At 38.7% G+C, this 27,038-nt stretch overlaps 1 protein-coding gene across 3 annotated transcripts in view; it reads right to left on the reverse strand.

Moving 5' to 3' along the window:
* Window positions 1-27,038, reverse strand: part of LOC131236606 (ultraviolet-B receptor UVR8) — a 37,045-nt gene that overhangs the window by 4,951 nt on the left and 5,056 nt on the right. For all 3 annotated transcript variants that reach the window (XM_058233896.1, XM_058233895.1, XM_058233893.1), the window contains exons 2-5: window positions 14,444-14,630; window positions 6,417-6,563; window positions 5,278-5,359; window positions 902-1,057 (exon numbers count right to left, since the gene is read on the reverse strand). In XM_058233896.1, the coding sequence (XP_058089879.1) occupies window positions 902-1,057; window positions 5,278-5,359; window positions 6,417-6,563; window positions 14,444-14,630 (572 nt within the window). The remainder of the gene's footprint in view (window positions 1-901; window positions 1,058-5,277; window positions 5,360-6,416; window positions 6,564-14,443; window positions 14,631-27,038) is intronic.

Raw genomic sequence — 27,038 nt, forward strand, 5'->3', positions numbered from 1 at the left:
AAAAGGCAATATATATATATATATATATATAGACCTTCCCTACACTAAACTGGCAGTATGTCAATATGCTTGGTCCAAGCAAATGCTAAAGCACATTGCACCCCAATTTTCAATGTAGTGTAGCTTCTTGGGTCATGCATAAACATATAGATCTATTCATATGGAAATGGAAAACACCTGGATGTATTTGAACATGAGTGTGTACCTGAGGAAATCTCTTCACAGAGAAGTCACTCAAGGACTGGATAAATCACAAGACATAGGAGTCAGTCAAGGACCAGCTCAGTGAAGAGTAGAACATTACAAGGACAAACACCGCACGAATGTCAGAAATTGGTCAGATATTGGAATCAAGAGAAGAACTAAAGGTTTGTGGAAAATCAGTCTTCTCACAATTTGAGAAATATATACTATGATCTCTTGGGAAGTGTCCTCCTTCATGAATTAATGATGACAAAAAATATAGAACGAAACACATAAAACTACTCTTATAGACATACAGACAGATAAAATGAGTGTATCTAGCCATACATAAGAAGAACTAAGTTGAAGTGTCACAGGGAAAGGAAGGATGAAAGAGTTGGTTCAGTTTGTTGAAAGAACTTTGGCCCTGATGGAAGTTCACCTTCGCAATGCTTGATAAACTGGACCCTGGTGCTACTAAGAGGTGCATATGCATATATTAGAATCCAATACAAAGAATAAAATTCAACAGTACCACATGAAATAAAGTAATTCACCTCAAATTTGATACCCAGCCAGGTAAAGACAACTATTTCTAGTAACACAAACAATCACAAAAGAGGATATGCAATCGAGCATGGACAAAAAAAGTTGACTATATGAAATTGAAAATGGATCGGTGCAAAATTAATAAATCTTGGGGAGTTAATCGACATACTTCAACAGCAGAAACTTTCCCCGGCAAGAGTCGATCATTTCTGTCACCTAAGCCCAAATTTCCATACCGACCCCATCCCCATCCATATAGATCACCATCTTCTGTAACTGCAGCTGTATGTTCAGCACCAGCCGCAATCATTTTGACAGCTATGCCCTACGAAAACCCACACAAAGTATTAGGTAGGATGCATCACATACAAACCATTACAAAGAAGAATCAAATATCTCTACCAAATTGACAAATCAAAAGAAATTATGCATCTTCTGCATAATTATCCATAAGCACTGAGGCCTTGTTTGATAGGGAGGGAAAACAAAGGAAGAAAAGAAAATGGAGCACTTTTCTTACAATGGGACGTTTCACTGTATTTGGTTCGGAAAGAAAATAGAGGATTTCACCTACCATCAATACCCTTTTTCCATAGTCAAATTCTAATGGACAAGAAACGAGGTGAACTATGTGAGTGGAAATACAAGATTTCCTCTTGCTATTCAAACAACACCCTAAAATTGAAATCCATAAGGATCCATGTTTGGATAATGCTATGGAAATCATCCTTGAGTAATCATTACACATCTCTTTTCTTTTCCTTCATTTCCCTCCTATCAAACAAGCCCTAATGTTAGATGTAGTGATTGCAGAAAGAGAATATGTAAAACCATCAGGAAATAACACTGTTTCCAAAGCAATGATGTAAGTGAAATTCCCCAAAAAGCAATCAATGCCAATAACAAGGACGCAAAGAAGATGGCATCAGTAGAGAGTCTTAAAAGATAAAGAACAATGCTGACAAATCATCTGGCATACAAATGAAAAAACAAGGCAATACAGACATGTAATGCTCACTGGATGTAAAGATCATCCTTCTCTTTTTGATGCTCTGTGAAATCAGGACATTCCCATGCAATAAATAAGGATAAACATCAATGCTTTTGGTCCTTGACTAGATTATTATTGAAGGGATTCTGTTGATGCAATAGGTTGGCCTCTCACAGAACAGAGGTACCCTTGGTGATTGGTTGCTGGGTTGAAAAGATTCAAGAAGCTAGGTGTTAAAGTCCCTTGATATACATTGATATGACATCCTCTAATGGCTTGAGCTTTTACAGCAAGTGGTTATTTGGCATGGTATCAGAATGTAAGGTCATGTGTGATGTGTTCGAATCCCGATAGCAGCAAATATGCCTCCGTAATATATTCTCTCACGGGGGTCCATTGTTTATGGTGTGAGTGAGCGTCCCTCCACCCTTGCCCAGTATGTTAAAGTCCCTGGATATACATTGATATGCCATCCTCTAATGGCTCGAGCTTTTAGAACAAGTAATTATTTGACAGTAGGGACATTTCTGTTTGCTTTTCCTATGTGCTCAAGGAAACTTTGATGCAGACGTTTTATAGTTAGGAAGGCTGATAACAGGACTCAAGGAGGCCAACTGTCCTTTTCATGAATGGCCTTCCTTTGCTGTAACCTTTGCTTTTAAATCTTGTAAAGTTTGCACATTTGATTTTTTTTTTTTTTTTTTTATCAGGAAACTTAGAATGACAATGACTGGAGATGGATCTTGTATCAGGATCACCAACCCAATCAACACTAGAAACATTGCAATTTCCAAACTATCTAGGATCAAACATGTCTTCTTCTTCTTTTTCCTCTTCTTCTTCTTCTTTTTCTTTTTTTCTTTCTTTCTTTCTTTTTTTGATCAATAGGATCACGCATGCCTTCACTTGCTGAAGTACTCGTTTGCAGTACTTACTCTGCAGCACCCAATTGTCTGCTTTTCTATGCTTGATATGCTGTCAAATTCAATTAACCATTAAGGATTATATTCAGCCTACTGAAATGAGGAATTGTAATGCCCCAACTATGAATACATACTTTCTGTGAAACGGGCAGTAGCATTCCTTAGTTCAGCTTTACTCAACTGATAAGAGGTTTGCAGTTGACAACATTTGCCCTTTGGAGAAGATGCATAAAATCCTTCACAGTTCAGACAAGATTATTCCTTAGGCAGTTCTTTTGTACGAAATAATTCAGGATTCCTAGACCTCTTTTTTTTTTTTTTTTTTTCAGAAATCACTCCTTAAAGAAGCCCCTAGGGTGCTCTATTACGATTGGATTCTCACATAACATGTACATAACTTCTTATAGAAAAATTGTCTTTTAAAACATAGATGTCCATATTTTAGCTTCCCTATATGTTTCATTTTATCATATAGCTGTACAAACATGTCCGCATGCAAGGTTGATGCAGGTCCAATGTAGAGCCCAACCCACTTAAGCACATCTAAGCTCACTGTAGGGCCCAAAAAGACATGAGACCATAGCCCACCATACAGCCCAAAATATGTTGATTTTTAGACTGATTATTTACAGATTTGGAAATTATAATTTACTATTTTGGGGAGATATGAGGGCTGATTTAAAGATGTGATGAGGGTATAATTGACATGATTGAAGATATGTACTGGATTTAGAGATATAATTGTTTTCCATGTTTACTTTTTATTAGACATTTTCCATATAAAGAAATATTAGATTAGTTTGTAATAAATTGTGATTGATTCTCTTAATTGTAAATATTTCAATTAAGAATTTTTTTAGGGTCTATAAAAAGGGGTGATGGTGAAAGTTAGTAATTCGAATAATTTTCTAAGCGTGATTCTTCTTTAAGTTTTGTAAAAGAAAATTGTTGATATCTATAAAAGTTCACATTCTTTACTCCATTGTTCTTGTGAGTTTTTTCCTTTTAATTTCTTTGCAATTTAGGAATTAAGATTATCAAGTCAATGAGATCTCAATAACCAAAGTACAAAAGAGATTAAAAAGTACACCCACAAGAACAGAGTAGAGAAGGAGAAAACTTTTATTGATATCAACCTTCTTATCTTACAAAAACTTTAAGAAAATTCACACACAAACATATTCAATCACTAACTACTACCCCCTATCCTAAAGGAATCTTTAATTGAAATCTCTCCAACTAAGAGATTCAATCACAATTTATTTCAAATTAATCTAATCTTTCTTTATATGGAAAAAGCCTAACGAAAAGCAAACATAGAAAGCAATTATATCTCTACATCCAACATATGTCTTCAATTATATCAACTACATCCTCGTCACATCTTTAAATTAGTCACCTATATCTCCCAAAAATAGTAAATTATAATCCTCAAATATATAAATAATTAGCATATGTTGGGCCTACGTCTTGTTGGGCCATATAGTGGGTTTCTATTGGCCTAAGTAGGTTGGGCCCTAAATTGGGCCCAGATGGGCCTAACTGGCCTGTAGACCTGCATCAATGGTTCATCCGGGTTTGTGTTTTAGATACCCTGTAATTGCATCTCAAATTGACAGAAGTCCACATCTTAAGTAGTTCAAGCGATTAAGTCTAATCAAGAGCAGTTCCCCAAGAATCTTTTTCTCTTAGACCTCTACCCGTATTCCCATCTTCAAGAAATTTGACTGCATCATCTCAATATATTTGTGTTCTAGTGTATCATTTATTCATGAAGATAGTTGTATGCTAGCTTAATCAAAGGCCGGTTGGATTTTTTACTAAATAGTTATGTAATCTGAAATGTATGATTTCTTGCATAAACTACAACAACATAGAAGCAACAGCTTGTCCAGAATGTAAAAAGAATTAGGAATACGCATGGCAGTTATGTTCCGAATTCCGATGCAAAGGCTTCCCATGGTGCAAAAGTTTATAGACTTATTTTTTTTTTTAATAGAGTTATTGAACTGTTAAGAAATATACAACAAAGTGACCTTCCTCACAGAAAGGGCTTTAATATCCTTAACTTTCAAAAAAATTGTTTCATCATCTAGTGGCAGAAATTTTGGATATAGAAGGCCCCAAATATGGCACCAAAGTAGTAGTGATGATTTGAAAACATGAAGATGCATCCAGCAGATTCACATCTAATATCTAATAAGGTTGCAGAATGGTAAAACATGAAGGTTGCAGAATGGTAAAAAGGGAACAAAAACAGTTTAGTGTGTTGATTGATTTATCTTTCTTTTAAGAGTCAATGGCTAGAATAGACAAGACTTGAGAAGCTAAATTAAGCAAGCATTCCCAAATGACTGTGGAAATACAATAATCCATACAACACATCAAGAAGGAAAATGAGAAAAACTAGTACTCAATAAGTGATTGTCTCCCAAATGACTGTGGAAATACAATAATCCATACAACACATCAAGAAGGAAAATGAGAAAAACTAGTACTCAATAAGTGATTGTCTAGCTGTCAATTTCAATTGGAGAAGATATGGAGCCATAAGGTTAGCTTTGTTGAAACATTCTTTCTCAGCACATAATAATAATAATAATAATAATAAAAGGGAGTAGCCCGGGGCACCTGGAAGGCTTGAATTTTCTGTGGCACAAGAGAGTCTTCAGTGGTACCAAGACCAAGTTGTCCATTTTGATTACGCCCCCAACTTAAATGAAAAGGAAAGAAAAGGTTAGTGAATGAAACCATGTCAAGAGGGAATTACTAAAACAGCTAAATTAATGTAAACCCTTATATCAAATACTTAAGGGAGTCATAATATAACAAGAACCACATGGAATGCTCTTAAAAGAAGGAAAAACTGCAGCACTTTAAAGGATGCATGGCAACCATCCATTTGACATGGACATTACAGATTTCTTGAGGAAAAAAATAAATATGAGTACAAGAGGAGACCATTTGGACAATTATGAACAGACTCAAAAGTCACTGTGGATGCAATTTTGATGCCCAAAGTAGGACCAAAAACATCTAATTGGAACTGAGACCCACATCTCTTAAGCAAGGAACAAGTGAATATAGCCACCACGAAACAAATCCCATGACACCCCCTACAAACTTAAGGAGAAGTTTCAAATGCATTTGGAACATCAGACAAGTGAACTTTGCTCAGAAATTAGATTTTACAAGTACCTCATGATTCATGAAGGGCACATATTCTTCATCTACTTCTGCAGCTCCACTTTGGGAATTAGGACTGAATGATAGGATCAATTTCATTCATATGAGAATGGCATGTATGCATATCACATGAGCTCCAATAGAATATTGTCTCATCTATAAAAATAAATAACTCCAAATTTTTGGCAGAGTACAAGATCTTGCACAGTCGGAATATGAAATCGATGTTTAATTACTCCAACAGCAGGACCAGGTTCCTTAACTCTTTCAGTGTGTTGATCCAATGGAATAGATGCATAATTAAAATAAGCCATTTTGTGTAGCAGACTTGCCCTCTAAAAGATCCTCTACCAACAACAATATTCACTAGAAAGATAAGAAAAGGGTATCATGCATAATCAAATACAGAACTGTGGAAACGCAGCTTACAGTAACAGACATGTGAGATGTTGTAGCATTTTAACATTTCAATCCAGAAATTTTCAAATAACATGTAACCTAAAATACCCATGACATTATCTCAATGAATACCAATACATCCATTATGTCTGAAGAACGCAGTAGATAACAAACTTAGTGCCAACCTTTGCACCTCCCCATCCATAGTAACCGCCAAACAATGGCTGTCTCCACAAGCAATTTGCTTGATCTTTAAGCCTTGCAATGCTTTGATCGGTTGGGGTGTGAACAAGTCACTAGAGTTGCCATGACCTAGCCTTCCAAAGTCACCCCTACAAATACAAACAAGTTCCAGATGCTTACAGCTTCATCATATGAGAATCAAACAACAAAACAGATTTATAAGAATTCTGACATCAAATCAGTTGGTAAAATAATAGCACATTATACAATCAGATCATGAAATCGTGAGATCTTTTAAAACTTCAAAGAAATCAGAAAAATAAACATGGCTTATAGAAGAAACTAAAATAAACACATTATGGCCAATTCAAACATATTATAACCAAGGTGTCCCGTATCGGTATCGGTTGGCGTAACGGTGCCCTCCGAAACCGATACGGATACGGGGGCGTAACGGCCCGTAACGGCGCAAATTATTTTTTTTGCCAAAAAAATATAGATTAAATCCGGAATATTCTAAACATACCAAATATGCATTCATTTATAAATTGGAACATGTTTATGGTGGTGTAACGGTCCACTCTTTAGTGAGAAGTTGTATCGGACTGTCTGATGAATTTATGAACCAGATAACCTGAATTTGACTACAAAATTCATATATTTAATTTTCTAAATATCTAATTTATATACTTAACAATTTAATATCATTTCTCCCAATAGTTCTTTTAAAAAATGAAATTAAATTCAAGTAGATCGCGTTGCCAATTTGGGACTGACTTGGAGGACCAACCCATGCCCCAAATTAGCCTCAAATTCATGCAATTTATTGGCATTATCCCACTTGTGAATTGGTGGACATTTATTAGATAGTGAATCATGAAAAAAAATAAATCAAAAGGCCCTATTTTTAAAAATAAGTGTTCACAAATTAACAATTAAAACTATTCAAACAATTTGATTTTGGCATTTTAAGTTAGCAATTACAGTCCATAATTTAATTGGTAAATTTTAAGTTAATACATGTCTCGTGTACAATTTTTTAAGGGCCCGAATTAGGTAGGGCTCAGATTGTGAAGTGTAGCACACGAGTGTCAAAGTTTTTTGGACCCCACTCGTGATGAATGTGTTATATCCACATCGTCCATCCATTTTGCCAAATAATTTTTAGGGCATAAGCCCAAAAATGAGGCAGATCCAAAGCTCAGGTGGACCGCACCATAAGAAACAATAATAATTAAACGACTATCATTAAAAATTTATCGGGGCTACAAAAGTTTTAGATCAAGCTGACATGTGTGTTTTCCCTTCATCCACGTTAGTGTGACCCTATTAACAGGTTAGATGGAAAATAAACATTACAGTGGACCCTAAGAAATTTTTAATGGTGAGCATTTTATAACCACTGTTTCCTATGTTGTGGTCCACCTGAGATTTGGATCTTACTAATTTTTTGAATCATAACCTAAAATGATGTGGCAAAATGGATGGACGGCATGGATAAAATACATACAGCATGGTGGGGCTCATGTGGCACGTGTACATTTTATTAAATTGTGCAACATGCTGCGTAACGCATACCAGTCCATTCATTTGATGCAAGCAAGTCCTGTGGGTCTAATCATGAGGTATATGTTATATCTAAACCGTCCATTCATTTGACGAGCTCGTCTTAAGGCTTGACATGAAAAATAATACAGATCTAATTATCAAGTGGACCGCACTGCAAAAAGCAGTAGGGGATTGAACATCTACCATTGAAACCCTTTTTGGGATCACAGAACTTTTGGATCAATATGAAACTTGTTTTTCCTCTTCATTCAGGTCTTTTTGACCTTTTGAACAGATTGGATGGAAAATAAACATTATGGTCGGCCTACGATTTTTTTAACGGTGAAAATCATCATCTCACTACTATTTTTGGTGTGGTCCAGATGATCTTTGGATACGATTTACTTTTTAGCTAATGCTCTAAAATGATATTTAAAAATAGATGAACGGTGTAGATATAATAAATACATCACTGTGGAGCCCACGTAACTTTGATCTCCTTTGAACTGCTCGTACAACTCGGAGCTCGAGGACTGTCAGCACTTGTCTTAGCATGACACGTACCTCCAGCTGGTGCGTGGTACACCTCCGAAAGAAAAAAAAAAAAAAAGAAGGGAGAGGGAAACTGAAAAGAAAAAAGAGGGAAAGAAGAGAGAAGAAAAAAGAGGGAAAGAAGAGAGAGAGAGAGAGAGAGAGAGAGAGAGAGAAAGAAGAAGAAGAAGAAGAAGCAGCAGTAGGCCACCGCGGCCACAGCCGCAGCTTTTCGAGAAGAAGAAGAAAAGAAAGAAAGAAAAAAGGTAAGTATTTGTTTTTTTTTTCCTATTTTTTAAGGCTCGTAACAACTGTTACGGGTCAGTAACGGCCGTTTCGCCCGTAACGGGCCCGTAATGGCCGTTGCGATAGCAAAATCGGGGCATCGCCCGTTACGCCCCTGTATCGCATAACAGACCCCACTGTTACCGTTACGTATCGGCCGTTACGGCCGATACATAACCGATATGGGACACCCTAATTATAATACGCCACATCTAATTGTAGTCTTTATAATATTCTATGGAATCACTATATAGTAATGAACAAATCAAGTTATAAATCTAATATTTTTGGATATTGGAAGAATTAGTTTTCAAAAATATGCAGTTCCTTTTGATCTCTCACCATCTAATATGATAAGGAATGATTAAAGTTTATGCCCTTTCATGTTTTATCTGAAAGTAGAATTAATCTAGGCCCTGTTTGGTTGCTACTTAAAAATGAGTTCATCCCATTTTTAGTTAACATTACTTACGTAATGTAGATTTTCGTAAGGAATAAAAATAATCTTGATAACCAATCATTTATTAAAACTCTGATCTCTAATACATAATTAAGTTAATAAAATGAGATAAAATCATTTTTTAAGTGGCAACAAAACAGACCTTAAATTTCTCTGTACACAATTGTTTAAGTTGAATCTTTTATCATTTCCATGGAATTTGACTCAAACCATAAGGATGGAGCTGTAAGTTGTACAAATTTAGCAGCAATGAATGACAGTGATGGACTGATGGTCCTCGACCGCCAAAACCAAGTGAGATCCAGAATATTTCATGTGCCAAGATTGCATCATGTATTGTGTTTAACGAATGTGCTAGACATATTGTTGGCACCGTCACTTCATTCAAGAGACTCAAATTTGGTACCATTTCTTGTCCTCATATGTCATCCCCTCTTCAGTTGGCAACTCTTTTCCCCAAGTCCATTTCTAGATAACAATCCCTTCCCTTGATTGGCAAGGTGTCCCCTACCATTCTGTAAGACCTGTTCTGATCAATAATAATTCTTTATTAAGATGAACATATTTTATAACTGCATGAAAGGTGTTAGATGTATATTATTATTGTTGTAAACCATCAAGAGCATTTTTTAATCTTTTTTGTATGCCTACGACCCTATGGCTCAGTGGTAAACTCACAAGAGTTTCAACATGAGGTCATGGATTCGACCACCCATTGTGGTGTGAGTGCGCGGGGCGTGTGTGGGGTGTGTGAGTGCGTGTGGAAAAAAAAAAAAAAAAAAAAGAGCATTTTTGTATCTTTTCTAGTAATCATTGGGTGGCTTCCTAATCCCTTTTCCTTCTTTTTCTTTTTCTTTTCTTTTCTTTTTTTTTTTTTTTTTTTTTTTGGTAGTTCCATTATAAATTCATAAGTTTTATGCTAGTCTCAAGCTAACAATGATGGATATGGAGTATAATTTGCTAGACGTCATAAAGCCACATACTTTGTAAATATGTAACAAGGACATGACATGTTTTTGAACTTATGTCGTGTATGTGTGACCTACACTCCTAGAGATCGATTGATATAAAGATAATTTTTATGTTTGATTGTTGTTTTTCTATGTACAAGTTGAAGGCTCCAAAAGGGCAAGGGGAAGGCCCAAAGGATGTGGGAGAAGGTAATAAGAAAAGATTTGATGACCTATGGTCAAACTGAAGTTATGGCCCTTCACAGAGTGGTATGGCATAACAGGATTCATGTAGCCAACCCCGATTAGTGGGGATAAGGCTTAAATGGTGGTGGTGTGGTGGTGGTGTTTTTCATACCAAAAAAAAAAATGATTTTTTTTTTTAAACGTAACGAGAATATATTAAAAGAGGGAGGAACTACAAGGGGATTGCTAAGATGGCAGCAAAAAGAAAAGAAGAACTAAGAGCCTAAAAACAAAAGATCAGTGTCACCAAGACCATTGATAGAACTCACCCATTCTATGACCAAATTTTTGGCCCTAGCCCACACCACTTGAACCGAAGAATGCTTATCATTAAAGCATCTGTCATTCCTTTTCTCCCAAACAAACCACCAGGTAGCAAGCAGAGCCATACGCCAAATGCGAGAACGGATCTTGCCCAGTTTAAAACCATGCCACGAAGGAAGCATATCAGAAGTAGTTTCCAGGATACAGCCGCTGATGTTGAATTTGCTGAAGAATTCCCACCAAATTCGGGAAATAAACAAACAATGAAGCAGAAGGTGATCCATTGATTCCTCATTCTGCATGCAGCAGAGACAAACATTAACCAGCTGCATGCCTAGCTTCCTCAGATTATCGACTGTTAGGATCCTTTGCTTGCCAACCAACCAGCCAAAACAAATGTACTTCGGGAGGGGGGGGAAGGGAGGATAAAATTTCCAGATAAGAGGAAAGCCGTGGATGGCGTGACGGGAGGGGAGGATAGAAGGGAATAAAAAGATTTCACCGAAAAAGAGCTAGATTTGTCAAGGGGCCAAATCAGATAGTCACGAGAAGCCTAATCGGGAGCCATCATGGACATGAATTCTAGAAGACCAACATACTCATCGATCTCCCTATCATGCAAATTTCGAATACACTTGATGTTCCAGGTGACGGTGCTAGCAGTACTCACGTAGCATTTATCGACCGTGATGCTTTTGCTTGAGGCCAGGTCAAAGATGTTAGGATATATACGACAAAGGGACTCATCACCGGCCCACTTGTCTTCCCAAAATCTGATGTTAGCTCCATTGCCAAGTTGGAATCTAATATTTTCTGTCATCGTTTTCTTGGATCGCAATATTCCTTTCCATATGTGGGACGCCTTATACGTAGAGGAATCTTTGGTCCACCCCCCCCCCCCCCCCTTCGAAAATGTTGTATTTCCCTTTGATAATGGAATTCCATAGAGCATCGTTTTCCGTTCCCAGTCTCCAAGTCCATTTCCCCAGGAGGGCCTGGTTCATAGTCTTCAAATTCCTGATACCGGCACCCCCATCCTAGGAGTGTTTGCAGACTTCACGCCAATCAAGAAGATGGAATTTTTTCTGATTGTCCTTCCCACACCATAAAAAATCTCTGCGCAACTTGTCAATGCAAAGAAGAATCAACGAAGGACACTGAAGGAGCGACATAAAATATATAGGGAGATTAGAGAGGGCAGATATGATGAGGGTCATACGACCCCCCATCGATAGGTATTGGCACTTCCACCTAGCCAGATGCTTCTGAAATTTGTAGATGATCTTAACCCACATGGATTTAGGGGGGGTGTCGATAGAAAGAGGGAGACCCACAAACGTATAAGGGAAAGAGGCAGCAGGACAACCAAGGTGAGCAGCAAAAGAGGCAAGGACATCATCAGTAATGTTAACCCCAAAAATTTTTGATTTGGACATATTAACTCTCAAGCCCGAAACAGCTTCAAAGCAGCACAAAGTGGTACGAAGGTTGTCGATATACGTAATATGAGCTTCGGAGAGGATGAGCGTATCATCGGCGAATTGGATATGGGAAATCGACGTAGAAACACCAGGCATAGAGATCCCTTTGAGAATTCTAGCTTCCTGACCCTTAAGCAGCATTTACGATAAGGCTTCGGCTACCAATAAGAAAAGAAGCGGGGAGAGGGGGTCTCCTTGGCGAATGCCCCGCAAACTCTTAAAGAAACCATGAGGAGTACCGTTGAGCAGGATAGAAAAATGGGCCGAGTAGACACAAGCTTTAATCCACCCCCTCCACCAATTACCAAATCCCATGCGGCCTAATAGGTAATCAAGAAAACCCCATTCCACATGATCCTAGGCCTTCTCAATATCCAATTTACAAAAGATGCTTTTCAGACCAGACTTCACGCACGAATGGAGACGTTCGTTAGCAATCAAGGCACAATCCACAATTTGTCTCCCTTTAATAAAGGCATTCTGGTATTTGGAAATAAGATTTCCCATCACTCGAGTGAGTCTGCTGGATAAATTTTTTGCCAGGATTTTGTACGGACCCCCTATCAGGCTGATAGGACGAAATTCAGCAAAGGAACTAGCACCAGCTACGTTGGGAATAAGCATGATAAAGGATGCTCTAAGCCCCTTTGATAATTTACCCCTGAGGTGAAATTCATGAAGAAAGTCCATAACGTCCTGACGGATGGTCCCCCAAAAGGTTTGGAACAAGGCCATAGGGAACCCATCAAGTCTAAGAGATTTATCGCCCCCCATCGAATCAATAGCTGCCTTGGCCTCAGTTTCAGAGAAACGATCTTCCAGCACTTTCACTTCATCTTCCTGCAGAGACTTAAAAGCAATCCCGTCGAGAGTGGGTCTAATCCAGATATCAGAGGAGAGGGATTTATAATGGGAAATGGCTTGATCGACAGAAATACTATGAATGGCTTTGCATCTGGCATGCATGTTGGCTAAATTGTGGAAGTATTTAGTATTCTTATCACCCTTCGATACCCATCTAGCCCTAGATTTAAGCTTCCAGGAAACCTCATCCTCCAAAGACCTGGCCGAAATAGCTTGGATAATTTGAATGTGACTGGACAGTGAATCAGACGATAATGGACCACCTTCTGCTTCGGCATCAATACGATGCAATTTCGAGAATAACGCTTCTGCTTCGGCTTCGGCATCATAACGCTGCTGCTTCGGCTTCGACATCAATACGATGCAGTTCCGAGACAATAATGGACCACCTTCTACTTCTGCTTCGGCATTATAACGCTTTGGTCTTAGTTACGATGCAATTATGTTTTTTTTTTTTTTTTTTTTTTTTTAAAAAAAAAAATTGATTTTAGGTGTTACTATCATTATATATTTTGGAATTTTGTAAACATAACTAATTGCTACTACTAAAATACACCGCTTTATAATTTTAAAGATTTATATATTCGTATCAGCAAATCCAACTTCCAAAGTACCGCTAAAACAAGAATATGAATTCTAAAAGTGACCATGTCTCACACCCTTTGTTGCTGACACACATGTCCATGTCCAACTTACATAGGTTCTAGCCATGTGAGCAATGACACTTAGTTCACACAAAAACATACAAAAGACACTCACATGCTGTTCCTAAAACTCTTGGATGCATCTATGCCAATACAAGCTTTGAAAGGTTCTTGTTGTATCAAATATTCATTGCAACTTCCTACATACATCAGCTCCATGTAGGATAGACGGGGTTGCGTAGATGAGTCATAGACAAGTTAAAGATTTCAAATCAGCTATTGAGACAATATATCGACTGGCCAATGTCAGTGTGAGCTCTTCTGAAGAATCAGAGCCAGCAGTCTCACTAGTGAATCCTTTTCTGCCGTTCCACTCTATCAATGGCAGATTTGTATTAACAGACTTAAAATTACTAAACAGGATAACAGAATTGCATATTTTCTTTTACTTTGTCCAATATGTAGGATAGGGGAATGCACTAACTTATTTGAGAATATACAAATGTCTATTCTAGAAAGCCCCAATTCAATTATCTCAGGTAACATATTAGATAATTGGAATCTAAATTAAGTAATCCATTAGCAGAAATTAACTTTGTGGAAGATTTGATCTTATGAGGAGATGTCATTTTTAAGTGAAAGGAGGTCACATTCCCACATAATCAACATCACAAGGAAAAAAGGATAAAAGAGGCAATAAGAAAAATGGATCCAACTTGAAAGAACCAAAACCAAGCAATAGAGTGGAAAACACACCATCCCCAACTAAAGACTTGCATTTGAGATTCAGAATATGCAGCCGTATGATCAGCTCCACAAGTAATGGAAACTATGTCACAGCCATCCAGTGCAGTCAATAGTGTTGGAACAAGTCTATCTTCAGCATCCCCATGACCCAATTGTCCATCCTCTCCACGCCCCCATGAGCAAATAGCATTGCCAGCTGTAATATAATAACAAATCATCTCAGTAATTCTTTAGTGAGGTCATGATCCACCTGCAGTTTCTAAGTGATAGCTTGGAAACGCTTCATGAATAGAAAGGATTGTAGCAGTTCTATGAAGACATAATTATCAGGGTCTTTTGGTAAAGACGTGTTTTCTTCTTCTTTTTAAACATTTTTAGTACAAATGTTTTGTGAAAAGCTAAAGCTAAGTTGTTGACATCTAAAGCCAAAGGACAGAACAAGAGTCATTGTTGCCAATGAAAACTCTATCAAAGTAGATTAAATCCATGCATGGACGAACTAAATAGACATTCCAAGCAAGCACTTGACTTCTGCCGGTGAGCATGGGTGAGAAGAATGACCTGGATAGAAATTCTTCTTCTTTTTTCAAATCTTTCCAAAGCAAGCCAACAAATCATAACTTGCATGCATCCACCTTGAACTTTGCTAAATGGTGAATGTGCAAATTAAAAGGTGGAGCCATCGATCTTAAACCAATCTTGTATCATTCACCAATGGTATCACCCTTTATTGCCATGTATTGACCTGGTTCAGGCCCGTATTGGGGCAAAACAGACGTATGGTCCATAGATGATACCAGTATGATACATCATGGAATTTAATCAGACACCTTGTTGCCCAAGTTATTTAGGGCATGACCTTGACTCGGTCCACAAGGCAAGTACCTCCACCTCAATGATCCCATACACGCCTTTAAATTTGAATATGCTTTAATAGATTGTCCCTTATTTGAGAGTGAAAGAATTTCAAGAACCTATGTGCATTTTAAAATTCTCCAACGTTCAACCTTTTCTGTTTTATGAATGAAAACACTTCATTAAGTGTCAGCATGGGATGCATCAAGATAGGAAACACATTTCCAATACAAAAGGATGATCATGTGACATTTGCTTTAGCTAAGGCGTTGGCAATCTCATTGGTGTTCCCACCTACATTGGCAAACCATGCTTATTTCCTATTGACTAAACCATGAATTTGATTTAAAAATATAAATAAATAAATAAAGCACATTAGAAGGCCAATGCAGCTTAGAATCCTTCCCCACATATTAATGTTTATCGAATAACCCTCAATGATGAGATTTCTAGACAGAAAAAAAAAAAGCTGAAAAGATTTTCAATCTCTCTTGAAGATCTTTAGTCTCTGCCTCATTGGGATCCTCATTGCCAACCAGACAAGAAAATTCCATCTAATGATTCCGTCTCCATCTTTAAGCACTCTGCTACTCCGAAAGGACCTCATTTGACAAAAGAAGAGCGGAGAGAAATTAGTACCACCACTGGACACAGTAGATTCCTCCTCAGCATTTTTTATTTTTTATTTTTTTATAACCAAAAAACACTTGAAAGATTTCTAAGGCTTGACCATAAAATATACACCACTGGGCAGCTTGACCGCTGTGAAGCAAGTAATGGGATGTCAACACTAGATAGGGTACACTGCCATGCTTGACTGTTAGATGGGGATCGAGAACTGCCTGTTTTTGAGAAGTTAGAAAGTCAAAATGCCTATGAATCATCTGCAACGTGTGTGTGTGTGTGTGTGTGTGTGTGTGTGTGTGTTTAAATCATAAAAATATATTGTAAAATGAATAGCATTGTGTCTCTAACTAATAGAAAGCTAGATTTTCTTTTAAAAAATTGTAAATGCATAATTGATCATATGATTCTTATAGTAAAGGTGAACTGAATGATCCTTTTTTTTAAGGCAAAATGTTAACACAAATATGATAGGATATAAATAGCAACATATCCCATTTGGGAACAAAAGAAAAGAAAAGAAAAAGTACACACACTGTGTGTGTGTGGAAACCCAAAAGGAAAAGATTTTATATATATATTTCCAATCCCATTTAGGAAACCAAAAAAGAAAGAAAAGAAAAGCAGTTCCTAGAAGTTGGAATGTGAATCGTTAGAACGAGAATCATGATTCCTTCAAGAATCCAGGCTGAAAGCACAAATCCAGGGATTGAAGAGGAAACTTCAGTTGAAATGGATGAATCCTACAACTAAGGCCTGACCCTAAATTGCACCAAAAGCCTGGCCAAAGGCCACCAACTATAGCGAGTATATGAAAACAAATGACCACTTCACAGTCCTATTAGCCATATTTTACAAGAAAGGTGATCTAGATTCTGTAGTTGAAGACAACAAGCCGACATTGGTGACCATCTGCCCAAGTCTTGCATGAATAACAAGTAACCATCTAGATAAACATGGCCAAAAGACTAGATTCTGCTTCGAAAAATACCCTAAGGTACTTCAAATCATGGTTGGAATGCAGCACTTCAAATAGCACATGTGCTTAATTTCAATCACTCACCTCCACCTTAAACACTCTTCATGACAATTTTGCTTGCTAATGTATGGTACTATAGAAAGAGAACCTGCTACAAGTCCACAATAACTACAGTTCCCACCTTTCACGGCCTTCGACTGGGCTGCTGGAAAGGGGTGCTACATAAGACATGGGGGATCCTAGTGCTTTCCATGCCCTCCGCTGATAACAGGGCGAGGACAATAGTTCTCGCAGGCTATGTATCTCTTCCGATTATAGAAAACAATGAGAAGTTGATGAAAATAGTTCTCACAGACTACAAATCTTTTCACATAATAGAAACCCATGATAAGAAAAGGAGAATACCTCTTACCGACTAATTATCAGACATTTCCCTTGCATTGTTTATCTTTGAGATTTTGCTAGGACCCAAAGCAGAATTTTGAACTCATGAAGAATATATCATCTTGTGGTTCTATATCAACCAGATTTTGGATATTCTAGCATAGTTTTAGAAAGAATGCATTTCCTGCTTATATTTGAGAAGATTTTAGGATGCTCTCACATTCTTTAGTTTGATAAAAGATAAATACGAAAGTGGGATCTCATGATTTGTGGGGTTTTGGATAATCAAGGTCTCAGTCATTGTTGATTGTCCTAGAACAGAATAGGAAACTACACATCCCTATTGAGTATTTTATCCTCTTTACTCTATCTCCATTTCCCACGGCTTGACAACTAAGCCACAAGCCACAGAGATTAGGACCAAGTTTGGATACATTGAATCCTAGGAAAAAGAAGGAAAAAAGCAATAATTATCCAATGATGAATTCCATGGGTGCTATGAAACATGTGTTGACGTTCACTTCTCCTACAAGGAGACATCACTTGTGCCGTGTGAAGCCTAGTTTCTTAAAGGCTTTTGCATTAGCTCTCTCTTATGGGTGTTTTCCTATATAAGGGGAACATGGGAAGGAAGAGTGTATTGTCTTCTTTAGGCATCTTCTAGAGAATTTTGGGTGAGATATTTCTTGTGCAGTGGGAGCGAGAGTAGTTGCGCAACAACTAGTCACAGAGCTTTGTTTGTTTTTTAGTCAATTTGTGGCTTCGTCACTTGCACATTTTTTATTAGCGATCCATTGCCTATTAAAGGAGTGCAATGGGTACAAAGACATTGAATGCAAAGTTTGAGGTGGAGAAGTTCGATGTAAAGAAAAATTTTAACTTATGCCAAGTTAAAGTATGTGATCTACTTGTTCAACAAGGTTTGTACAGGGTATTGAAGGGAAGAACGACGAATTCGGCTTAAAGTCTTTAACAAATGACGAGTGGGAAGACATGGACTAGAGGGTGGTTAGCGCAGTCCACCTGCATCTTGTGAATGAAGTGCTTTGTAACTTCTTAAACGAGAATTCTCTAGAAAAATTTTGGGAAATGCCGAAAGGTATCTACATGACAAAGTCCCTGACCAATATGTTGTATCTAAAGCAACAATTATATACCTTAGAGATGAAAGAAGGTATGTTTGTCCATGACCACTTGAATTGATTCAATAAGATTATTAGTTGGCTATTGACCAGTGATGTGAAAGTTGATGAAGAAGCTAAGGTCCTAATTTTATTGTGTTCTCTTCCTCCATAATATTGTCATCTTGTTACGACTTTGATTTATGGGAAGAAGACCATAACAATAGCTGGTGTGACATCTTCTCTTCTTTCAGAATGGGTTTTTTAAAAAATCCGGTGGTCAGGAAGGATACATTGAAGGTTTGGTGGCTAGAAGTAGATCTACGAAAAATGGATTAGAAAATCAAAGTAGAGTCTAGCTTGAAGTCTAGATTTTTGAAGAAAAAAAAAAGTATAAAGTGTTGCTATTGCAAGAAGATGGGGCAATTAAAGGAGTGTAATAAATTCAAAGAGAATGAAAAAAAAAAATTTCAAATGCAATGTGTAGCAAAAAGTTCTTCTGATGAGAGTGGCAATGTTGTTTCATTGGCAGCCCCGGGTGAATGATAACTCTCGGAACACGTGGATTCTTGATTCTAGTTGTTCCTATCATGTGTCCTAACAACGATTGGTTCACCCACTTACAAGCCATTTAATGGTGGAATAATTCATATGGAAAATAATGTTGCTTGCAAGACTATTGGAATTGGGACAATCAAAATTAAGACGTTCGATGGTATTGTTGTAACTCTGACAGAAGTGGAGCACGTTCCATATCTAAAGAAAAATCGGATATCTTTGGGTGCACTTAACTCTAACAGCTACAAGGTAACAGCAAAATGTGGTGCCATGAAAGTCACAAAAGAGGTCCTAATTGTGATGAAAGGAAAGAAAGTAACTTGTATAAGATTATGGGAGTACAGTTTCAATTAGAGCAGCATTGACCACGTCAAGTGATGCAAATCAGACACTTTTGTGGCATATGCATTTAGGTCACATAAGTAAGCATGGTTTAACAAGGTTCGTATAAGAAGAACTTGCTTAAAGATATAAAATCTTACAAATTGGACTTTTGTGAGCACTATGTTTTTGGAAAGCAGTGCAGAGTAAGTTTCAAGGTTGAGATTCATCGTACCAAGGGTATTTTCGATTATGTATGCTCAGATGTTTGGGATCCTTTTACACTTCCTTCAAAAGAAGGATCAAATTATTTTGTCTCTTTCATTAATGATTATTTCAAAAAAGTGTGGTCATACACTTTGAAGCACAAGTCTAAGGTATTCATCACTTTTTAAGCAATGGGAAGCCTTAGTAGAGAAATAGACAAGCAGGAAAGTGAAGCGCTTAAGAACATATAATGGTATAAAATTCAAGTCCATTAAATTCATAAATTTATACAATGACGAAGATATTGATTGTCACTTCACTACACCAAACACACCACAACAAAATGGTATTACAGAACGAACGAACATGACACTCTTAGAGAGGGCACGCAATATGTTGAACAACACTAGTCTATTGAAGGATCTCTGGGCAAAAACAGTGAATATAGCATATTTTCTTACAAAGAAACCACCTAGCACAGCAAGCTATGGGCTGGTCGTCCTCCCAATTACTCTAATTTACATATATTTGGTTGTCCTGCATATGTTCATGCAAATACTGATAAGTTGGAGCCGAGGTCAAAGATATACATCTTTCTCAATTATGTAGTAGGTGTTAAAGGTTAAAGGTATCCTGGTCCTGAGAAGCCTACATTTATTTGATTTTTTTTTATTTTTTTTTTTTTGAAAGATAACGATTACTTTATTATAATGCTAAAAGAGAGACAAAGCAAGGAGAATTAACCCGCTGAGGTAGCGGAAAGACTACTCACCTAAAAAAAGCAAATTACATCCCTTTAGGAAATCAACATTTGAAGCCCATTCTACTATCAGTTGCTTCACTCTATGAAGTAAAGACTCCGCCGAATTTGAGATACCCATGAAGCAACTCCCGTTTCTTTCTTCCCACATGGACCACCAGACGGCTAGGAGGGCCATTCTCCAAATCTCCTTTCTATGTTTGTCTAAATTGGCACCTTGTCATGCCTTTAATAGCCGTCCTATGGAATTTGGAAAGGACCAATACATTTCGAAGGTAGATAAAATTGTTGGCGAGATCTGATTGACGAACAGGCAGTGGATAAACAGGTGGTCTACTGATTATTCGTTTGCAATACAACACAGTCACACGTTTGCGATTATCATACCCCTTTTTTCTCAAATTGTCGACTGTCAGAACCTTCTTCATTCCAACCAACCATTCGAAGGCCGCTATCTTTGGAGGAACTTTAAATTTCCACACTTTCTTTGTCAAACTCTCAACTTTAAAGGAGGATTCGCTGCCTATAGAACTGTAGATGGACTTTACCGAAAACATTCTGGATTTGTCTAGTTTCCATACTAAGCTGTCTTCACTATTCTGATCCGACTTGCAATTGTTTATGCGGATAAGTAGAGCCGTGTAATCTTCAATCTCCCAATCCTGGAGATTTCTTCTACACATAAGATTCCAAAATATTTCATCCCCGACAACTGAATAGCAGTCCGCTACTTTGATATATTGTTTCGGCGCTAGGCGAAATAAACTTGAGAATTCTTCTTTTAGATTAACGTCTCCTACCCAAACATCTTCCCAGAAGCAAGTCTTTTTGTCATCTCCTATAGCAATACCAATGCCTTTCAGGACCTCCTCCTTTATGGATAGTACATCTCTCCACAGCGCAGATGCTTTATATCTTGACGATTCCTTTGTCCACCAACCTCCCTCTGAGCAGCCACACTTGCTCTTGACTAGCCTGTTCCAAAGGGTCCCATTTTCAGTCTCGAGCCTCCATGTCCACTTTCCTAACAGAGCTCGATTCATTCTTTTGAGATCTTTCACCCCTGCTCCACCTTCTTGCATTTCTTTGCACACCTCTTTCCAGTCAACCAGATGAAATTTCTTCTTCTCTTCCTTCCCTTGCCACAGGAAATCTCGTTTTAGCCTTTGATGGGATCGATGTTGGGCATTTGAATAAGGACATGAAATATAATGGCATATTCGAAAGCGTCGCTTTAATTAAAGTAAGGCGCCCACCCAAAGATAAGTATTTGCATTTCCATCTTGCTAGGTACCTCTCGAATCTATCAATAACCTTGTCCCGTAAGGACTTTGGGAGCTTTCCTATACATAGCGGAAGGCCAACAAACGCGGTCTCGAGTCTTCCTATAGGACAATCAAAGTAATTAGTGAATTCATGTATCTCTCTTTCCTCCATATTCACTCTGAACATCTTCAACTTTTCCAAATTCACTTTAAGACCCAAAACTACCTCGAACCACCGAATGGTGGTACGTAGATTGCTCACTTTTTCATGGTCTGCTTCACAGAACAGAAGCGTATCATCTGCAAACTGGACGTGGGAGATTGGTGTGTCCATTCCTTTCACACTGAAGCCGTTGATGGTGCCTTTGTCATGACATTTTCTCGACATCCTAGATATGGCCTCCCCAACAATTAGAAAGAGAAACGGAGATAGCAGATTGCCTTGGCGGAGACCCCTTGAATTGGTAAAAAGGCCCTTTGGGTATCCGTTGAGAAGAATCGAAAAGTAAGTTGAACCCACACATTCCCCCATCCGACCTCTTCACTTGACCCCAAAACCCATGCGATGAAACATATACTGCAAGAAACCCCAATCGATATGATCATACGCCTTTTCTAGATCGAGTTTACATAGAAATCCCTAAGAGCCCGATCTACGTCTCGAATCCAAGTATTCGCCCGCAATGAGGGCACTATCTATAATTTGTCTTCCCAAAATAAATGCGCTCTGATTGTCAGATATAATCTTTTCCATCACCCCTTTCAGGCGGGATGTCAGAACTTTTGCCAAAATCTTATGAGGCCCATCACCCCTTCTCAGAGAGTCTGCCCCCATAGTCTTTCGAATAAGCGCTACAAAAGAAGCCAAAATTTTGGTAGAAGATCATCAGGAATCCATCTAGCCCAGGGGCCTTATCTCCACCTAAAGAATCCACCACCCCTTTCACTTCTTCAATCGAGAATCGGGACTCAAGAGCACTGTCACTCCTCTTTTGAGATGCAATCAAAATGGAGATGGTCTAGTTTTGGCCTAGGCCAAACTTCTCCTTGAAGGAGGCTTTTGAAGTATCGTATAGCCTCTTCTGAAATTTTTTCCTTATCCTCTATTCGGATCCCATTTACCACAATGTTGTTGATCCTGTTTCTTTTAGCACGCACGCTAGCTATGCTGTGGAAGAATTTTGTGCTTTTATCTCCTTCTTTGATCCATTTGCTCCATGATTTCTGCCTCCATGAGATCTCATCTTCAAGCATCCTAACAGAGTAATTCTGGATAAGTTGAACTCTTCTACTCCAATCAGCTGTTGACATAGGACCTTCAGTTTTAGAATCAATTGACTGCAACTCTGAAAGAATTGCATTTGTTTCCAAGTCCCTTTTGCGAAGTTCCACTGCTTTCCACCCCTTTATCTTATCTTTTAGTAATCTCAACGTACAACAAAGCCTATAACCAGCACAGCCATCTATTTTGAAACCTGTCCACCAGTCTTTTATAATTGATGAAAACCTTCAATCTTCAGTCATGAGGTTTCAAATCTGAACAACTTTGGACCCCAGTCTTGATCATCTGTTGAGAGAATCAGCGGGCTATGGTCTAAAGTGGGTCTCAGTAAGACAATCTGAGACACCAGAGGAAACACTTCGAGTCAATCAGCCGATACCAAAAATCTATCCAGTCTAGACAAAGTCGAAATCGCTCGTTCGTTTGACCATGTAAAATTGGTTCCCAGCGAAGGGAGATCCACCAGTTCTTGGTCTTCAATCCAGTTCGAAAAGGAGAGCATAGCAGTAATGACCTTTCCCTCATTAGATTTCTCTTCAACATAACGCGTAATGTTGAAGTCTCCTCTTAAGCACCAAGGACCATCAAACTTCTGTCGAACTGCCTTCAATTCCTCCCAGAACGCGCTTCTTTTATCCTCTTGATTTGGCCCGTAAACAGAGGTAATAAGGCACCTGAAATTAGAACATACCTCTTTTAGGATGATCAAAACTGCGAAATCTCCATTCTAGCTATGCTCCAGAGTCTAGGATGACGACTTCCATTCCACTAGAATACCTCCCACACTACCTTTTGCGTTTAAAGCTACCTGCTTTGCATCTTTTTCCTTCCAGAGAGGTCCCATTAGTTTATCGTTGAAGTTTTGAACCTTTGTTTCATGCATGCATATCACATCTACCTTGCTTCTGCCACGTCTTTAAGAATTCTTCTCTTCTGTTTGGACCCCACCCCTCTAACGTTCCATGATAGAATCTTCATCTAGGAAACTGATCTACCCCTTGATCTTTATCTTTTGTTGCCACTTTTCGAGTAGTCCCCACTGATCTGATTAGGGCTAGATATTAGACTATGAAGTTCCCCGTTGCTGTTTGATTTGTGTGGAAGTTTTCTTGGGGATCTAACTTGTATCAGAGGTCTGCCATGAGACTCGACACATTGGAAAAGGGCTATATAATCTTCTGGATGATCGCCAAACGATAGACCAATGGATCTACCGATATGACCCATGGTGTCTCTAATCCATCTTTTCTTCTGAATGGTGCTGACCAACTTGGCCCGTTGAATTTCCGGCTCTGCCCTTGCTAACTGATCTTCCTCCATTGTTTCATAAGGTCTTTCCATCATAATCTGTAGAGGCTAAGCTTATATGATTCCTTCCCTGATTCGGGCTCCTGAAATAGCATAAGTAGAGCTTGATCTGCTATAGCGTCTCTGGATGACAGGGAGCGGGGCAACGAATTATCAGGGGTAGCCACGTACTCCGAGGTCCAAGACTGACCATCTTTATTGTAAGCGAAGAAGTTTTCTCCATCCCTCGAACATGTTGATAGATTTTCTTCAATCAGATAAAACTGAATTTACGAATGTTCCACTATATACAAACCGATCTCCTCAAAATGTGGGATTTGCAGAGGCAGGTGGTTTTTCCAACTCTTCCGAGACAAACAAGAGGGTTCCCCAACTGGAGATACGATCTCCGAATGAGAAGCTTCCATGTTTGTATCCAAGGGGATGATTTGACGCTCAATAGACGGATCCACACTAAGCGAGAGGTCCAGATTGAATCTAGCCCGGGTCAATGACTCCGATACACCAATATCAGACCCGGCGCAGGGACCCGAAAGAGCGATCGGGTCCTAAGCCTCCCTCAAGTCAACGCCCGTGACTTCGAAGCTGCCATGTGTGACAATACATTCAAGAGTCTGACGAGTGTCTTTATCTTTCAGTACAGCAGGCCTGCGCAGTAGATGTGGCATTGTCTCAACCGTTCTCGTATGCCGATGGGATATAGATCTACTCTTTGGGGCAAGACACGCGTTGCCATCCAAAGAGTCATACATGGACACGCGTCACGCGATCCTAGACTTGATTGTCTTTCTCAACATTGCCTCCAGCTGCGTTGAAACACGTGGATCTCGGTGCTCCTGAAGCACAGGAGGGATGTGCACCTTCTTCCACCACATTAACTACTCTATCCACGGGCTGCGACGGATCTACCCCTCTTAAACTCTAGAGATAGCCCCAAACGAGCAATGGGAGCGTCCTTAGCCTCCATTTGAATCGACAAGAAAAGCTTTCTATCGTCGGCTTGAACTTGGATATAGGGTGCCAATGGCTCTCCCTTCCTCCTCCTTGCCCTAACCCTAATGACCCCCCATCTCCTCTCCAAGCTTTGTTTTGGGGTCCAGTTGATGCAAGACCGATGCATGAACTAAGTAACATATGAGATCAGATAACCGAATTAAGATATTAAAAATAAAAATAAATAAATAAATAAAAAGAAAAAGAAAAAGAAAAAGAAAAATGTCACTATATCCATCACAAGTACCATGAAAATCAAAAGAAAATCATGCATAATCCTGGCCTAAGTTACGAACATCGTAACATAAGATCATTAAATAAAATGAAACTATGATCTAATGGATATAGGGACATCCAATTAGCATAGGGTATAGTCTATTTTAAAATAGAAACCTAATACATCCTAGGGTGAAAATTAGGGTTTGGGTAATTTGGGGAAAGTTAGGGATTTTAGGTTTAGGGTTAGGGTTTCAGGGATGGAGGAATGGGGTTTTGATATAATGACGGTGGAAAGCCAAAAGGGGCAGGTGGGATTCACGCGTGTGGCCGTCGGTCACAAGTGTGGCGTAGGAGGATGGGTTTATGGCGGTTAGGGTTTGGTTTATGCATGGGTATGGGAAAGTTGGGTTTTGAAGAAAACGAAGATTTGATATGGGAGAATTAAAAACCTGAAGAGAATACCTAGATGGGGAAGAAAAGAGAAGATGGTGTGGGGATAGATGGAAACATCATACCTCCGTTGATGAAGATTAGCTTCGTACCAATCTTCCTTCCAAATCGCATGGAAGTATTTTCAAATCGCATGAAGATGGGACAAGAAAGTTAGAGCTTTTCTCTTTTTTTATCACAAAATTCAATGAGGGAGAGGTCACACACCCTCCTCTTTTTATAGATCCAAGAAGTTTCAAAAATTACAAAAATCCTCGTCTTGTGAGCTTTAACGAAAATAGCTCGTCTAAATAAAATCAACTAAAACACTCATAATGTGTCTAAATATAAAATAATCAAAAACTAAATCCTAAAATATGATAAAGTCTAAAACTGATGTGGACGATCAACGATCAATGGCCCAATCATGTGATCCATGCGATCCAATGGCCCGATCGTCACGTCCCTCCGATCCAACGGTCTGGATCACTCTATAAAGCAGCCTATGCACATCTTCCCATTGTGGGGTCTTCCAGATTCTCGCACATGCACATGGGGTCTTCAGCATGATCACGAGTACTCGCCTTGCCACAGGGAAAGTGGTGTGGCCCGCCTCCTCCTCCGATACGTAAGTAAGAGTGTACACGACGTGATGTCCTCATCACCAGTTCAATAAAGTTTCCTAGGTGAGATGTTGCTGATAGGAAAAACTCTTCATTCCAAAGTTCCAAAAGAACCGACCAGATCAGCATCCAGGCGTCTTCTGTCCCGAACGCTAAAAATTCCTCCCATCTCTGGATTCTGATCACTAGACCGTCTTTATGCAACACACCTACCATGATCGGAATATCCGGATTAACTCCTGGACATAATCTATTCCATAGTTCATTGTTAGCCTATTGGTTTGATGTTGTAGCTCTCTTGCGAAGACCTATAACAGTCGTCTAACTAGCACCTCACTTGGGCCATCGATGTTCCTTTTTTGGTAATCGCCCCGACCGAGTCCCGTAAGGCCTCCCTTGATTGCTCAATCGTTTCTTGGCTAATATGTATCGAGTTGTCCTCCCCTTTTTTGTCGTTTCCGATCCTTTTCCCATCTCCACTTTTTCCATTGCTTTCGGTTGTGTGCACTGACTTTCTTTTGGTGAGGCTCCCCCCTTGGATTTGATAAGCACTTCCTTGAATGATGATGAGCCCTGCTAGAAGACTCGATCTAGATTGGTATGGCTCTACATCGCTAGAGTTCTCATCAAATCTTGTTAACCTTACCCCTTTTTTTATGTTTGCTGTCCGAATCTC

The sequence above is a fragment of the Magnolia sinica genome, chromosome 2 (genome assembly GCF_029962835.1).
Source record: "Magnolia sinica isolate HGM2019 chromosome 2, MsV1, whole genome shotgun sequence".
Taxonomy (NCBI): domain Eukaryota; kingdom Viridiplantae; phylum Streptophyta; class Magnoliopsida; order Magnoliales; family Magnoliaceae; genus Magnolia; species Magnolia sinica.